This window comes from Colias eurytheme, chromosome 4 (genome assembly GCF_061535395.1).
Source record: "Colias eurytheme isolate Ceu_HAF_F1 chromosome 4, ilColEury1 Martin Lab GWU primary, whole genome shotgun sequence".
NCBI lineage: Eukaryota > Metazoa > Arthropoda > Insecta > Lepidoptera > Pieridae > Colias > Colias eurytheme.
In genome coordinates this window covers 10,273,075-10,289,040 of record NC_142983.1, presented here as the reverse complement: position 1 = coordinate 10,289,040, position 15,966 = coordinate 10,273,075, and the positions used below count along the sequence as shown (strand labels likewise).

The 15,966-nt window shown below is 33.1% G+C and overlaps 1 protein-coding gene across 1 annotated transcript in view; it reads left to right on the top strand.

The window, feature by feature from the left end:
* Nucleotides 1–15,966, top strand: part of GABA-B-R3 (gamma-aminobutyric acid type B receptor subunit 3) — a 46,756-nt gene that overhangs the window by 29,500 nt on the left and 1,290 nt on the right. Inside the window, exons 3-15 of the mRNA XM_090101527.1 lie at nt 2,166–2,309; nt 4,442–4,554; nt 4,953–5,115; nt 6,427–6,492; nt 10,401–10,577; nt 10,911–11,153; nt 12,421–12,481; nt 12,929–13,157; nt 13,466–13,601; nt 13,962–14,050; nt 14,482–14,671; nt 15,256–15,574; nt 15,721–15,932. Coding sequence (XP_089957653.1) covers nt 2,166–2,309; nt 4,442–4,554; nt 4,953–5,115; nt 6,427–6,492; nt 10,401–10,577; nt 10,911–11,153; nt 12,421–12,481; nt 12,929–13,157; nt 13,466–13,601; nt 13,962–14,050; nt 14,482–14,671; nt 15,256–15,574; nt 15,721–15,932 — 2,142 coding nt within the window. The remainder of the gene's footprint in view (nt 1–2,165; nt 2,310–4,441; nt 4,555–4,952; nt 5,116–6,426; nt 6,493–10,400; nt 10,578–10,910; nt 11,154–12,420; nt 12,482–12,928; nt 13,158–13,465; nt 13,602–13,961; nt 14,051–14,481; nt 14,672–15,255; nt 15,575–15,720; nt 15,933–15,966) is intronic.

Below are 15,966 nucleotides of genomic sequence, written 5' to 3'. Positions count from 1 at the left end.
AACTAAATTATATTATTTACTGAATAAGAAGCGAGAAAATTCTAACTTGTACATATAAAAAAATGAAATCAAGTTAATAACACGAGACGGGCTTTTTTCGTGGCATAGGTAATTATAGTAATTCATTTGTAATCTTAATATATATAAATCTCGTGTCACAATGTTTGTCCTCAATGGACTCCTAAACCACTTAACCGATTATAATAAAATTTGCACACCATATGCAGTTCGATCCAACTTGAGAGATAGGATAGGTTTTATCCCGGAAATCCCACGGGAAAGGGAACTATGCGGGGTTTTCTCTGAAAACGCAGGCGAAGCCGCGGGCGGAAAGCTAGTTGTATATTATAATTAAAAAATTCTACAATTAAGAACAAGAATTTGGGCAAATTATTGATAGTGACTTACTTGCCCTTTATTGCTTTAATGAAACTAAAATAGATAGACATTTTTTCGTGCGAAAATGTGAAAAGCTTTCGAGCGAAGCATGAGCGAAAAGCTAGTATAATATAACTTTAACACGCTCTAAACATTAAACTGATATTATGTATTTATGTACTACTAGAGGTCCGCCCCGGCTTCGCCCGTGGTACATATTTCGCAATAAAAGGTAGCCTATGTCCTTTCTCGGGTATCAAAATATCTCCATACCATTTCATGCAAATTGGTTCAGTAGTTTAGGCGTGATTGAGTAACAGACAGACAGACAGAGTTACTTTCGCATTTACAATATTAGTATGGATTATATTATGTACCTCATATCAAAAGAATGTCACATTTTTCGGCTTTCTTCGCTACAACAGATTGTACGTACCTCTGTTCTATATTCTAACCCTAGAAGCTAGGTTAAGAGTCTGGGTCATAATCAGTGAGGAACGAGCGTTATATTGGTCTGTATCTGACTTTACTTCAAGATAATATGAATATCAACGTTGTATTCATGTATGAAAAGTGTATGAGAATTTTTGACAAAAATTCATGTACAGCTTTTTTCATTATGATTTAAAATGTATGGTGGTAAATAGTTACTATGCAACCGTATATCTATTTGGTAGGTATTCGATATTTATTTCATTCAAACAAAAAATATATACGCAATGTATAAACAAAGAAGAAAAATTACTATGATATAAGCTTTTGTGGTCTACATTTGCTGTAACTTTGATAATTGCACAAGTTTCTTCAAAAATAAATCTTAATTAAAGAAAAATAAACTTTAACACCATAACAATAAGAGTTAAAACCATATATAATAATTAAACGTGGTCACTGAAACGTAACCTACAACATATGTGCCGACCGACGCAGTGCTCATGTGATGCCCAGCGGCGTATAAACTAGGTATATATGTATGTTAGAGATTTATTGCACTTATAAGAACATAGAATCACTACATGTATAGAACAAAGTCGCTTTCTCTGTCTCTATGTCCCTTTGTATGCTTTAATCTTTAAAACTACGCTACGAATTTTGATGCAGTTTTTTTAAAGATAGAGTGATTTGACGAAGGTTAGTATATAATTTATTAGGTTTTAGACAAAGCGGGCGAAGCCGCGGGCGGTTAGCTAGTATGCTATAAATTAACAAAATATTCCCCAACATTTATACACTACAGACTCTGAGGTTGGACAAATATTTTCCACTTTTCATTACGACCGAGAGGAACTTTCTTAAATGAATTAAATGAAACGAAACGATTATATTTATTAGTTATTAGTTAGTACTAAAAGCTTATTAATTAAACTTGCGGTTTCTAGAGTATTTACACATTTCATTCGCTTCACTTTATAATTTCGTTTTTTAGTTTCGATTTTAAAATCGTTTTTTTAAGGAAAAGATGTCACGCGTCACAAATAAAATAGCATTACCATTCTTCCAAAACTCATATGAAAGTTTTAAGTTTACCTACCCATTTGAAACATCTAGAAAGTTTGAACTATAAGATTTCGTGTAGATAACATTGTTACCTATATGAGCGTTAGGTACTATTAAGTATTCAAAATTCAAATCTGTCTTTTTTCGTAACTTTATAGTATATCGATAAAGCCGCATTTTGCAAATTTATTGTGTGCCTTCATTATGTATTTTTGTATTATAATGAAGAATATTCATTAACATACAACATAAGTTCATTAATTATTCATTCATGCTATTATTCCCTACAGTGTGACCCAGGAGTCGGCGTGGACAGATTCTTCCACGCCCTCTACACCGAGCGGGAATCCAGGATGGTCATGCTGCTCGGCACAGCTTGTTCTGAAGTCACTGAGAGCATTGCGAAGATTGTACCCTATTGGAACATTGTGCAGGTAACACTGATTATATTAAATTTAGTTATTTTACTGATGTGAAAGTTATGTATGTTGCGCTTAATTTTTTGTGGTTGTTAAGGTACTTGAAAGTAGAGACTTTAACCTGTAAAAAATAGAAATAAAAGCCGGTTATATAAGGCAAATTTATGTTTTAATGAACATGTAACGGATTGAAGTCATATTTGAATTAAACTGCATGTAAATGTTAATGCTCTACAATTTCAATTTGGGTTTATGGCTTAAACTTCAAGCTCTATAGAAACAATAACTTTCTATACAAACATACCACTTTCACTATGCTGAACTGTATTGATTTTGGATTAATGAATGCCTTCAAAGTTCAACTAATTATATCTTAGAAAGACTTCAATAAATAACAAATTAGTAATTACTTTAAAAAGGAATTCTATTGAATATAATTTTCTTAATAAGCACTAGTCGCTCGAACCAGATCCACTCGATTTAAAAATAAATGTAACTTAGGAATAATGTAAATAGCTTTGGAAGGTACAAAGAAACAAACAAAAAATCTCTCTTGCGATCGAATACTGATAAAAATAATAAGAAAATCCAGTCTTACCATTAAACCTAATTTCTCGCGACATTTCTCTAAAGTTCAAGCTAAAAGCTGAATAGAAATATTAAAACTGAATTCGGTTTCATGGTTCATTACGATCCAATTAAATTGTTCACGCCTTTTAAAAGTTCCCTAATTAAATACATCTTAGAAGAGTAATTAACAATACCTTGCTCCTTGCCTTTGATCTTTTAAAGTTCACTTTTCAACTATTCTTCCTGAGGAAACTATTCGATAAGAAAGGCCTTTTGTTTCAAACAAAACGACTCTTACTCATTAAAAGTTTCGCGTAGTTATAAGTTGGGAAGTGCACAATCAAACATTGTTAACAGTTTAAAAGAAAAGATTCTAGCTGGAAAAATATGAGATGTAGCTTTGGATACATGAGAAAGAACATTTCGCTTAGATGTTTTATATTAAGAAGGACTTATAGTTAGTCTCAAGTAAATATCTAAACTAAGTATGAAGCCAATTTTTGCTTAATGATTTTTTCAGGTATCTAGATATTTTTCCGAACTAACTTTTGTTAGATTTTGTAATCAATAAAATAATTAAATAACGTTGTTATTTATTATTTAATGGATTAATGTTTTAGTTAAAACGTAACAATAATTTAAACTCAAATATTAGGTATATTAATTATAATCTTCATTTCGTCTATATTATAATATTACTCGGTAGGTAATTATTTAAGTTTATTCGAAGAATTGTTCCTGGAAAATAACTCTTAGTTATTTCTGTTAGATTATTGGTTTATTCCTAGAATTAAAGGAGGATCTTATTGGTCGATAATTGGTAGAATCTGTTATTCCTCTACTAAATTACAAAATTTATGTCTAGAGAAGTATAAATGCTATCCGATTAGATCATTTTCAACACATCGAATTTCAAAATTTATGTCGAGAAAAAGTATAAATGCTGATTAGATCATTTCCACCCGAATTTCGCCGGCTAGTTATATCGCAGATCACAATTCTAACTCAATAGAGCTTCAAAGCGGCTGTTGGCTGAACCATTGCCGCGTGGCTAATCCTGGGGACGGCTAACGAAGCGTCAACTTCATTACAGCTAGCCTTGATTGTACTGGATTGGACACTGATATGACGTAGATTTGGATTCACAACACGTGTAGATAACTGATTTTACGGATTCAATAAACTGAATTTGAAGGTTACACAATTTACATGTTTTATTGTCTTGGTAGGTTAGAATATTTGTTTTATACTTACAGGTAAAAGGGCGAAATTTAGTATGAAAACACAAAATAGATAAAGTAGTACACATAAATCATTATAATTTTAAAAATATTAATAGGTGAAGGTGACTCGCCTAATCATGAAAGCGTAGAGTGAAGTTCTAGGGAAGCGCATACTATCTTAGACCACATCTCAGCTTAACATCATGCGAGATTGTGACGTCAAGCGCTTCCCTATTCTCAAGAAAAAAATGAAAACGATATTCATGTAAAAAGTATCGTATGTGATGGTCCATATTCTTTGAAATAGATCTCCATTATTATGATACTAAAGTCAAATTCTACTTGTATACACAGGTATCATTCGGGTCTACCTCACCAGCTCTCAGCGACCGCTCCGAGTTTCCACTGTTCTGCCGCACCGTAGCACCGGACTCTTCGCACAACCCAGCTAGAATTGCTTTTATCAGGTAAGTACATTTTATAATACTATTAAAAGTAATGCAACTTGCTGAAAAACAAATTTGTATCCACTTTTATGCGAGAGAATAAAAAAATCTTGTCTTTCCTCTTTTCTCGTGCTATCAGCAAAGTTCCTTATGTAGGCAATCATAATATTAATGCACCTCACACTAAATAAATGAAAGAGTTGTATAATTCATACATTCATTGTGTACTAAGAAACCGTCCTGTGACTGTGTGTGATGTAATGTAATCAACTACTTTCATATTTTGTCGAAAGTATACCCCTCAAATTATAATCCCTACAATATTAAATTAAAAAAAAAACAACCTCAGACGTATGTATATTTTACTGTCCTTATCATAATATTTTATCTTGAAATCATTAGCTGCTCTTTTATTTTAGGCAATTCGGCTGGGACACAGTGACTGCATTTTCCCAAAATGAAGAGATCTATTCCCTGGCTGTAAATGAGTTGGTCACTCAGTTAGAAGCAGCTAATATCACCTGTGCTGCCTCTATAACTTTTGCTGAATCAGATTTTAAAGAACAGTTGCAGCAGTTGAAAGTAAGTTTTGATAGTTTTTAATAATAAGAACTCGGGAACGTTTTGGAAAACTTCAAATTACTAAAATATACTGTGGGAAAAAAAATTAAAATATAGAAGGCTCTTTATTCTTAATTAAATGTTAACAACGTTATTAATTAGTAAAGAACTGTTGATAAACGTTCGAATACTTAAAAAAAAAATATTAAGTAATTTTGAGACGCTAAAATTTTAAAATAGATAAGTTGATTATTTGTCGTACAATTTATCTCAGGCCATGATTTCACGCCAAAATAAATTTACTAATAACCAGTCTAAAAAATTGGCACAATTTTCTTCTCCAACAAAACTCCCGAAAAATCTAATTAACATCGAAAGATAACTCCGTCAATCAAATTTAATTAAAAATAATTGGATTCCGCAGTTTGGAATCACCTTGAGTGACTTGCACCGTACTTTGTATATTCAGTTCCAAGTTTTATGGCTTCTGTTAACGAAACGAGAAAAGGGACTTTAGAGGATTAAAGTATTAAATAAAGGTGTTAAATATAATGTTGTTAATCCTGTGTGTAATACTAAGATTATTGGGATATGCTGCTTACATTAAACGCCGCTAAGACACCTTTCGCAAAGTTTGAATGTCTCTTATTCACACTACATAGTATAAAACAATTTCGCTTTCTCTGTCCCTATGTCCCTTTGTATGCTTAAATCTTTAAAACTACGCAACGGATTTTGATGCGGTTTTTTTAATAGAGAGAGTGATTCAAGAGGAAGGTTTTAGTATATAATTTATTAAGTTTTAGACAAAGCGGGCGAAGCCGCGGATGTAAGCTAGTTAAGTATACACATTAAAACTGGATTTGTAGCTATATGGAATAATTACAATGAAATTATCAAATTTTAAACTTTGTTAACAGTATAATAAAGTGAAATATCGTGTTTCCATGTGAGTTTTTATGATCATATTCCCCTCCAGTATGTGGATATGTGTTTTCAGTTTTATGAGTTATAAAAAGTAAATTGTGTGCTTTCAATTCTACTTTTAGGCTCATTAAATCATTTGTTACTGTATGTAATTATCAGTTTCTTTGTTATCCTTTTTATAATTTAATTATTGATTTAAATCAACGAGAATTTTGTCAATTTTTAAATAGGTACGCATGATTATAAATTTAAATAATATTTTTGATGCTATCGATTCTGGTGAAATATGTATTTTGGGAGAATTTGAGATATTTTTAGGTAATATTAGCTTTATAATCTCTATCTGCAGAATTACTTTCGGATACTTAGTAATATTTTGTTTTTGATAGTAAAAATTATTTACAGAATTTAGACACAAGGATCATAATTGGCAGCTTCTCACAGGAAATGATTCCGAAGATATTTTGCGAGGTGAGTTCAGTAAGGCAGATTAATGATAAACAATTGTCAGAAAACTGTATCTATATTATTATAACATGATTTTAAAAGCTAATTTATAAATTATAAAATTAATAGTAAACGTTACATTAATGATAAAGTTCATTTATTCATTACTCTACATAAGTTTATCAATAATATTTTCATGAAGGTAATATTAATCAATGATAAACAAGGTTCAATTTCTTGATAGTACGAGTCCATTTTTCTATAAAATCTCATTATAATATTTTCAACAAGAACTTAAATGTGCTTTTCACTCTTGAAGATAAGTTACAATATTTAAAATTTAAATACTGGTGAATGTATTCTACTCATTTTTACATTTATTCTTACGAAATATAAGACATAAATAATTATGATTATAATAAGTAATGGGTTTGTCTATAATTTTTGTGTTTTTCTGTAGTTATATTCACATAAGTACATCCTACTAATCTTATACAGGGTTACTGGTAATTAGACCGGATCCTTTTAAGAGGTGGTAGGGGAGGTTATTTGCAACAATTAGACTGCATATTGTTATATCCGGAAATGGCTCATTTTTGAGATATAATTTTTTGAATATTTTTTTAAGAAAATCCAGTTTCACTACTTTAAAATTAAATAAAAAAAAAAATTATGAATCGAATTTAATTTTCTTTACAGTTTTAGAGAAACCTTGTTATAGTTCTTAATAATAAATAATAATAGCGTACTAATGTGAATCCATCTAGAAACTAGAGACGGTTTTATATTTTTTTTTAATAATTTTCGGAACTTGGTTTACAAAAACATTTATTTTCTCCAAAAAAACGCCGACAAACTTAGTCTGCGTTTTACTTAAAAAACATCTACAATTCTTCAGCTATCCAACGACGTAAAAAAATTGGCCCTTTGTTGCACAGTTGCAGAAATAATGCGATAACAAAAGATTCAGGTAGAGACATTCCGAGAAAGGGCTACTTTGTCTAAAGAAAGGTATCCATGAGAGGTTGTTATGAAAGAAATACTTTCTGAATGTGACTTAACTTTTACAGCTTATTTTCAAAATGTGAGCCACTATTTTGAATACAGAGGCGCATACGTTTGCGTAAATTGCTTTTAACAACGCTTGTCTTTAAATTAATTTTCATATTTTCTACTGCATTTATTATGCGCTGTTTTAATTCTTCGATGGTTGCCACAGGTCCGGGAGTCTCGTCATACACCAAGCTTTTCATGTGACCCCATACGTAGAAGTCGACGGGAGTCAAATCGGGACTTCTGGCCGGCCACGGAATGGGTCCTCCTCTGCCAATCCACTTGTTGGGATAGTGACAATTGAGCCACTCCCGGACGCTTAAAGAAAAATGTGCGGGGCAACCATCATGTTGATAAATCATGTTTCTGCGGGTTTCAAGGGGTACCTCACTGAGTAGCTCATTAAGTTCGTTTCTCAAAAAAAAATCATATGCTTCACCATTAAGGTTGTTGGGTAGGAAGAAAGGACCAATCAATTTATTCTTAATAATGCCCATCCAAACATTTAGGGAAAACCTTCTTTGTGATCCTTGTGTTTTTTTCTTGTCTGGATTACCGTCTACTTTTGGGGCCCAATAATGGATATTGTGATAATTTGTTATTCCATCTTGATCAAATTTGGACTCGTCGGTCCATAAGATTTTTAATAAAAAATTGACATCTTCCATATCGGCGTTCAACATGAACCTGCAAAATTCGACTCTGCGTGCAGGATCTCCGGCATGAATTACTTGTACTGGTGTCAAATGATACGGGTAGAGTCTTGAGCGGTGCCCTGTGTTCCATACTTTCCACTGTGACATGCCAAGACGTCGTGCAATGATGTTTGTTGAGGTCGTCGGATCTAGCTCAAACATGTGAATTATCTGTTCCTCTTCCTCCGACTGGTAAACACGAGGTCTTCCAGCATCGCTTTGCCGTCTTTGAACTTGACCAGTTTCTCGTAGTCGCCGGTACACTCCCTCAAACACACTCACATGGGGTAAACGGTGCTGTGGAAATCGAGACTGATATTCCGTTCGAGCATGAGTAGCGACGCCATTGGCAAAACCATAGCAAAATAGTATGTCTGCATACTCTTCGTTTGTGAATTCTCGAAGACGAGGTAGATGGTCGTGGGGCTCCGCAGCCATGATCAGGTAGTACAAGCCAAGTCTTCGGGTAAGCAATCAATCACAAAGTCCAGTTCACAAGCCAAGTCACAGAAAAAAGAAATCACACAAGTTCAATAACGTTATCAACGTCGAAGTTTTATCGTAATAGAGGGTTGAAAAGAGCGTCTGAACAGTACGATGCGCCTGAGCAAACTGGGTTGTCATTGCCCGTTCAACAAACAAAAGCGAGAGCGAAACGGCGCATTCAACAAAGATAACCCTTTCTCGGAATGTCTCTACCTGAATCTTTTGTTATCGCATTATTTCTGCAACTGTGCAACAAAGGGCCAATTTTTTTACGTCGTTGGATAGCTGAAGAATTGTAGATGTTTTTTATGTAAAACGCAGACTAAGTTTGTCAGCGTTTTTTTGGAGAAAATAAATGTTTTTGTAAACCAAGTTCCGAAAATTATTAAAAAAAAAATATGAAACCGCCTCTAGTTTCTAGATGGATCCACATTAGTACGCTATTATTATTTATTATTAAGAGCTATAACAAGGTTTCTCTAAAACCGTAAAGAAAATTAAAATCGATTCATAATTTTTTTTTTAATTTAATTTTAAAGTAGTGAAACTGGATTTTATAACAATATGCAGTCTAATTGTAGCAAATAACCTCCCCTACCACCTCTTAAAAGGATCCGGTCTAATTACCAGTAACCCTGTATATAAAAATGAATCGCAAAATGTGTTGGTAAGCGCATAACTCGAGAACGGCTGAACCGATTTCGATAATTCTTTTTTTATTATATTCCTTGAAGTACGAGGATGGTTCTTATGTAGAGAAAACGTAAATATGTACCACGGGCAAAGCCGGGGCGGACCGCTAGTATTATTATAAATGCGAGAGTTTGTGATGATGTGTATACGTGTGTGTTTGTTACTCTTTCACGCAAATACTACTGAACCGATTACAATGAAATTTAGCACACATATAGAGATTAGAGGGTGACTTGGATTAACACATAGAATAGGTTTTATCCCGGAAATCCCACGGGAACGGGAACTATGCAGGTTTTACTTTGAAAACGTGGGCAAAGCCGCGGGTGGAAAGCTAGTTGAAACTAAATGCTGAAATGCATTCATTAATTAAACGAACCGTCCACTCGTAACTTTTCATCAAAAGTTTAAAAGATTAACTTACCACAATACTAAATTACGGAAAGCCCAAATGAAATAAATCCGTATCAGAGAGTGGCACTCGCCACGAGCCTTTGTTAAAATACAATGTTGGACGTGCTGAGTACCAGCCATGGGCTACAAAAGAAACGCTTGCTGTATAATTTTCAGCGATGAGCCCTTTCGATGTAAGATAATAGAATTAGGCGGAAGCTCTTAAGATTGTAGGCAGGAATGGAATAGTGCCTTATTTTTTTAAATATATGTATTTTTATAGGGTTTTGATTGTATATGTTTATGGAGTTTAACGAGATAGTGCTTGCAAGTTTTAGTTTAGAATGTGACGCTTTTTCAATAAATAAATTGTAATTCTAATACAGTTTATGATAATAATTATGAAATCGTAATAAATCACTCTATAAAATTTTTAGTCTTTTTTATACATTGAAAAAAATAAATAAAAGCTTGCTTGATACTAAAACAACCAATAAAAAAATGTTTAATACGACAAGACCTATGTTATTTTTTTTTTTGTTTTAGCAGTTCCTATATAATTGGTATTCCTTATTAATCTAACTTCCCTTTGTAATTTTGATTGTATTACAGGCGTTTCGTCTAGGCATGTTTGGGGCGGAGTACGCGTGGCTGGTGGCTGGGGCGCCGCCTCGCATTCGGGGCGCGGCGCCCTGCGCGAGGTCGCAGCTGGCAAGGGCGCTGGAGGGCCTAGTATCTGTTACCGCGCATAGAGGCATCGTTGGGAATGTTGCCTCTTTTTCTGGTTTGGTGAGCAGAACTAGCGATAACTGATTAAAAGATTAAAGGCATGGATTAGATAAGGTTTATTTGATCATTTGAGATTTTGGTAAAACTCGTAATTTGGTAACAACAGGCCATCGTTATAATAATATTGTAAACTTCATGATAGACAGAAATTATTTCTTAAAACTTTAAAATATGTAACAATATATTGTTGACCTGACTTTGTTTGGCAATTTTTAAAGATTAAAACATAGAGCAATTATCGTCATTTGTATCACAATAACAAACATAAATCACAATTTAACACACAGTAAAACGTGGTAAAACTTTATACACTCAAAAGAACGTCCAATACAGACGAACGAAATGTTCCACCGCGAGATGGAAGCGGTCGGCGTGCCAATTTCGCCCTTCGCGCCTCATACATACGACGCAGTTTGGGCTATCGCGTTAGCTCTGAGTAGAGCTGAACACCTGTGGAGGAGCTCTGATAGTAATTCTACTAAGACGTTGGGCTTAGGACAGTTTGACTATGATAGGAAGGATATGGCTGAAGAGTTTCTGAATCAACTGGGAAATTTGAGCTTTCTCGGTGTATCGGTAAGTTTGTAGTTGTAATTTGATAAGTAATACGTGAAGTCGTGTATGTGCAAAGTTATTATAATCTGTAGCATTCATCTTTGGATTAATAATAAATGTTGGTTTAAAGATATTTAAGTTTCAATAAAAAAGTTACAGTTTAAACTATTCGTATTTCATCTGAAACGATCACGCTTGCTTTACGTATCTATGTATGTGACAAACAATCACACGAACTTTTCAGCTTCATACTATGTTCATACTATTAGTAAAGATTAAAGTGATATTGAATAATAATTGACGAAAACTTTTTTTAAATACAACGGATAGCATTAATGAATAAACACAAGATATCCAAACACAGGAATCATTTATTGTAGATACAAACGATATTGAGTGCATACAAACGATATTGAGTGCATCATCTACAAACTAGTTACGTTTTACACATTTTACAAGGTCCCATTTCTACAAAAATAAAAAGTAGGTAAGTACCCCAGACATCAATCACGAGCACGATTTAAACCAAATTTACATAAGTAGGGTACGAATAACCGCTAATACCCAAAATACGAACTCTCAGAACCGATCTTCGTATTCTTATTTGTAATCTATTATTCACAGCTCATACTGGAATCTCAAGAGAAATACTTGAAATGTATTTTGTTCTTGCGTAAATCATGTACCTAATTGGTATCGATAGGTCTGTGGACTGTGGTCTTTATTTAGGTCTAGGTATAGGTGGTTGGGGAAAGACGTATAACTAATTAACAAACTATCAATAGTATAATAGTTACGAAAAACTAACATTAGTCGGTTAGAAAAATGGTTAAAGAATAGAAACAAAGGCTAAACATGGCAAGGCGAAAGACGCGGGTTCGAATCCCGCGTCATAGATTTATTCTATTGAGAGATTTCTCATTTACAAAGCATTTGAATACTGTACAACTAAATATCAAATTTTTTAACTTTAATATTCAGGTTTTTAGTATTGGTTTAATCAGTCAGTCGAGCCCTTTCTTTACGTGTATAAAGACTTTCGATTTTAAGAAATTCTAGTATTTACATGTAACCAAACATTATTCATACATATCTATACAATTAGTAGACAAAACATATTATTCGATAAGGTACACGTACAGAAGCTATTAAAAATATTATTCTGTTAGAAAAACAAATACAAATACATAGGATGTAGACTAAACGGAAAATATGCTGTGTACCCAAAAATTTAGGCTGAGTTGTAAAGAAATAACTGGGTGAAAAACTGAAATCCATTTGATTTTAGGGGCCGGTTTCATTCAATGGAGCAGACAGGATAGGAATGTCAGCGTTTTATCAAATTCAAGGTATGATTTTACCTTCAAAGTAATTGTCTTTGTATGAAAAATTTGCTTGAACGAGTAGAAAATATGATAATATGCATGATGATGTACAGATGAATAAAGAAAAACGAGGAAGGCATAAGAGGAAAATGGTATTGTTGGTCATGGGTACATATTCCTTTCATGTTTTAAGAACCTTTTGTATATTATCTAAATCCAATTTAATATAAAGGTTAATCAAACAATTTTTGGAAAAGATGAAGTCAAAAATATGCTAAAACATTGCAATTTTATTTCATCACAAATTTATAAATAGGCTAAATAGTGAACAGAAATTTGGCACATATTAAACTGGAAAACTTTGATTTGCTCAGAAATATTGATTCAAACCTACTCAATTATCATAGAGTAGATTCTGTTATATAACGTAAATACTTTTCACTACAATGGCTAAGAGAATTCACTTTCCAGGAGGTCGTCCCAAAACAGTAGCTCTATACACCCACGGCAAGGAACTGACGTGTCCTGAATGTGCCAAGCCTCTCTGGGCGGGAGGGATCCCTTCAGCCAGGAGAGTGCTGGTCCTTAGAGTGGATTCTGTTTGGGCACCAGCGAGGTTGGCAGTCACGGCCCTATCAGCTGCGGGTGTAGCTCTGGCGTTGGGGTTTTTGGCATTCAATTTACATTATAGCAAACGCAGGTTATATATTATTTCATGTAGATCTGTAGATATAATGTAACCATTCCATAAAAACGCAGATGAATAATGTTAAGAAAACCGAATGAAACGTAATATTAATTAAATTATGCCTCGATTTAAATAAGTAAGAAGAATTTTAAATTCAAAAATTTCATTTTTAGTAATGTAACCTAACCAATTAAGGATATATAAGAAAACTGTCCTCTGCCAGCAAAATAAATTGATTTCGCCCTATGCAGCTTAGTATTATTCGTATTGTCCGCATACGACTAATATACAAGTATATCAGTATACATTTGTTTTTGTAGATCAATAAAACTATCATCACCTCGCTTAAACAACATGACGTTGATTGGTTGCGTGCTGGTGTACACGGCGGTGGCCCTCTTGGGTGTTGATAATGCTATCCTGCCTTCTTACATCCCGTTCTCTGCTATGTGCACTGTAAGTATTATAAATGAGTAGGTACATTTTATGAGAAAATTTATGTACATCGCGTATAATTAACCATTTCTGGGTGACTTAATTTGTTGTAGAAAATTCCTTGTCTAACTACAAATAAACTTTTCATACTAATAATTTCATATTCTGTTGAATGATTTAAATTTGAAAAATAACAATCTATGCTGTAAAACATAATATCTAATATTGATTGCAAAATTCATATATAAAAATCTAAATTTATATTTTTGTCAACAACAATTTGCTTGACAACAAAAAAGTATTACGAAACTTTATATTGTTTAAATGATGATTTAAATTTTACTTAACTAAATATTTTTTAAATTACTAAATGTATTGCAGAGCAGAGTGTATATTCTGTCCGCTGGATTCTCTTTGGCATTTGGCTCGATGTTCGCTAAAACTTACAGGGTTCATAGAATTTTTATAAGGTAAGTTTTAACTCGATATTTTCTTCTTTAACTTTGAAAGGGTATACTTGTACATGTTCTGGAAGTTCTTTTATACATATTCAAGTTGAAGCTTTATTTTAGTTTCAGCTCTATCATTCGTGTTTCTAATTTGCAACGTCTGGTGCTTACTAATACAACTAAAATACTTCAAGGAAAAAAGTAGTTCAATTCAAACTTTATAATCTTATTGTGTATTTTAGAATAATTGAACGCCCAAATTTATTCAAAATGTAAAATGATTTCACGATCACTACTAGGGCCGTATCCACCTCATTTTTTAAAACGTTGACGATAAATTTCTTAAATTGTTCGTTTTATACAAATAAGTATTAGTATTAGCTTTAATAGATTAGTATTATTATACCACACCTTTTATATCTCTTCGCCATTTAAACTGCAGAAATTTTCAGCAATCGTAGCGGAGTCTGCAAAACAAAGCTTCTCCAAGATACGCCTCTTATCTCCCTGGTTTGCGCATTGCTTATCATTGATGGTCTATTGGTCACTCTGTGGGCTACCCTGGATCCCATGGAACGTCATCTGAAGAACTTGACTGTTGAAATTAGCGCAACGGACAGGAGTGTTGTATATCAGCCACAGGTACTGTGTGATTCAATGAATGGGATTTTGTAACAAGTTAATTATTTATTCGATTTAGGGCCGATTTTTCAATGCTTGGATAAAACTTATTCGTCGAATAATGCATAAAACTACCATTTTAAAAACGTATTCTAATTGCCCGTATTCGACAGTTTACGTGACATTTTAATATTATCGTGTAATACTTTATTAGACGGATAAGTTTTATCCAAGCATTGAAAAATCGGCCCTAAATTTAGTACTCGGGATAACTCAGCGTTTCCATTCGATACCAATAACCATTCGATTTTGTTGTGTTGATAGTACCTACTGTTGTATAATCAGCAGAATTTTTAAATATTTAACAGATTGTAATTTTGGTTATTGTTTTTATTGTGTTGTGTCATCTTTTCTAGTGTCTATTTTATTTTTGTCATTTAATAAAGCGTATTGTATTTCATAGATAATTGTTTGATAATATAATCTTTAGAAGAATTATCAGTGATAAATCTCATAACATTCTTTTTATAACAATAAAATATTATACTTACCATGAAATATCAGTCAGAACCTTAAATACATTGACATAAAAAACTTTCTTCCAGATAGAAATATGTAAATCACACAATACAACAGGTTGGCTATGCGTGCTGTACGCTTATAAAGGCTTACTTCTCTTAGTAGCAGTTTATATGGCCTGGGAGACCAGACACGTCAAGATCTCCGCCTTAAACGACTCCAAATACATTGGAATCAGCGTATATTCAGTTGTTATTACCAGTGCTAGTGTGGTAGTTATTGGAACGATTATATCTGAGCGAGCAACGCTAGCATACATCACAATAACCAGTTTAATTCTTATTGCAACTACATCAACGCTGTGTTTGTTGTTCTTGCCGAAAATTGTTGCTATACGGAAAAAAGGTAAATCATTTAACTCATCATTATTCTGCCTAGAATATTGTTGTTTTGTTTATTTTATTGAAAATATAATTAAGATACTGAAGAGATTTGAATCTGCTGATATGTGATTTTTGTAAATCAAAGAATCATGCTTTTTTTAATTTTAGGTGAAGAAGACCCCGTAATACAAAGCTTAGGGTTGCGACTAGAATGTAAAACTAGACGATTTGTGACAGACGAAACACAGGAACTTCATTTCCGTATTGAAATACAAAATAAGGTTTATAAACGGGAAGTAGCAGCCCTAGACAAGGAAATAGGTCGTCTGGAGAAATTACTAGCCGAGCCCTTAGAATCTAACGTGACTCTGCATAAGCGGGTATGTATTTTAAGTAAAGTTTTCTTTGTTATAC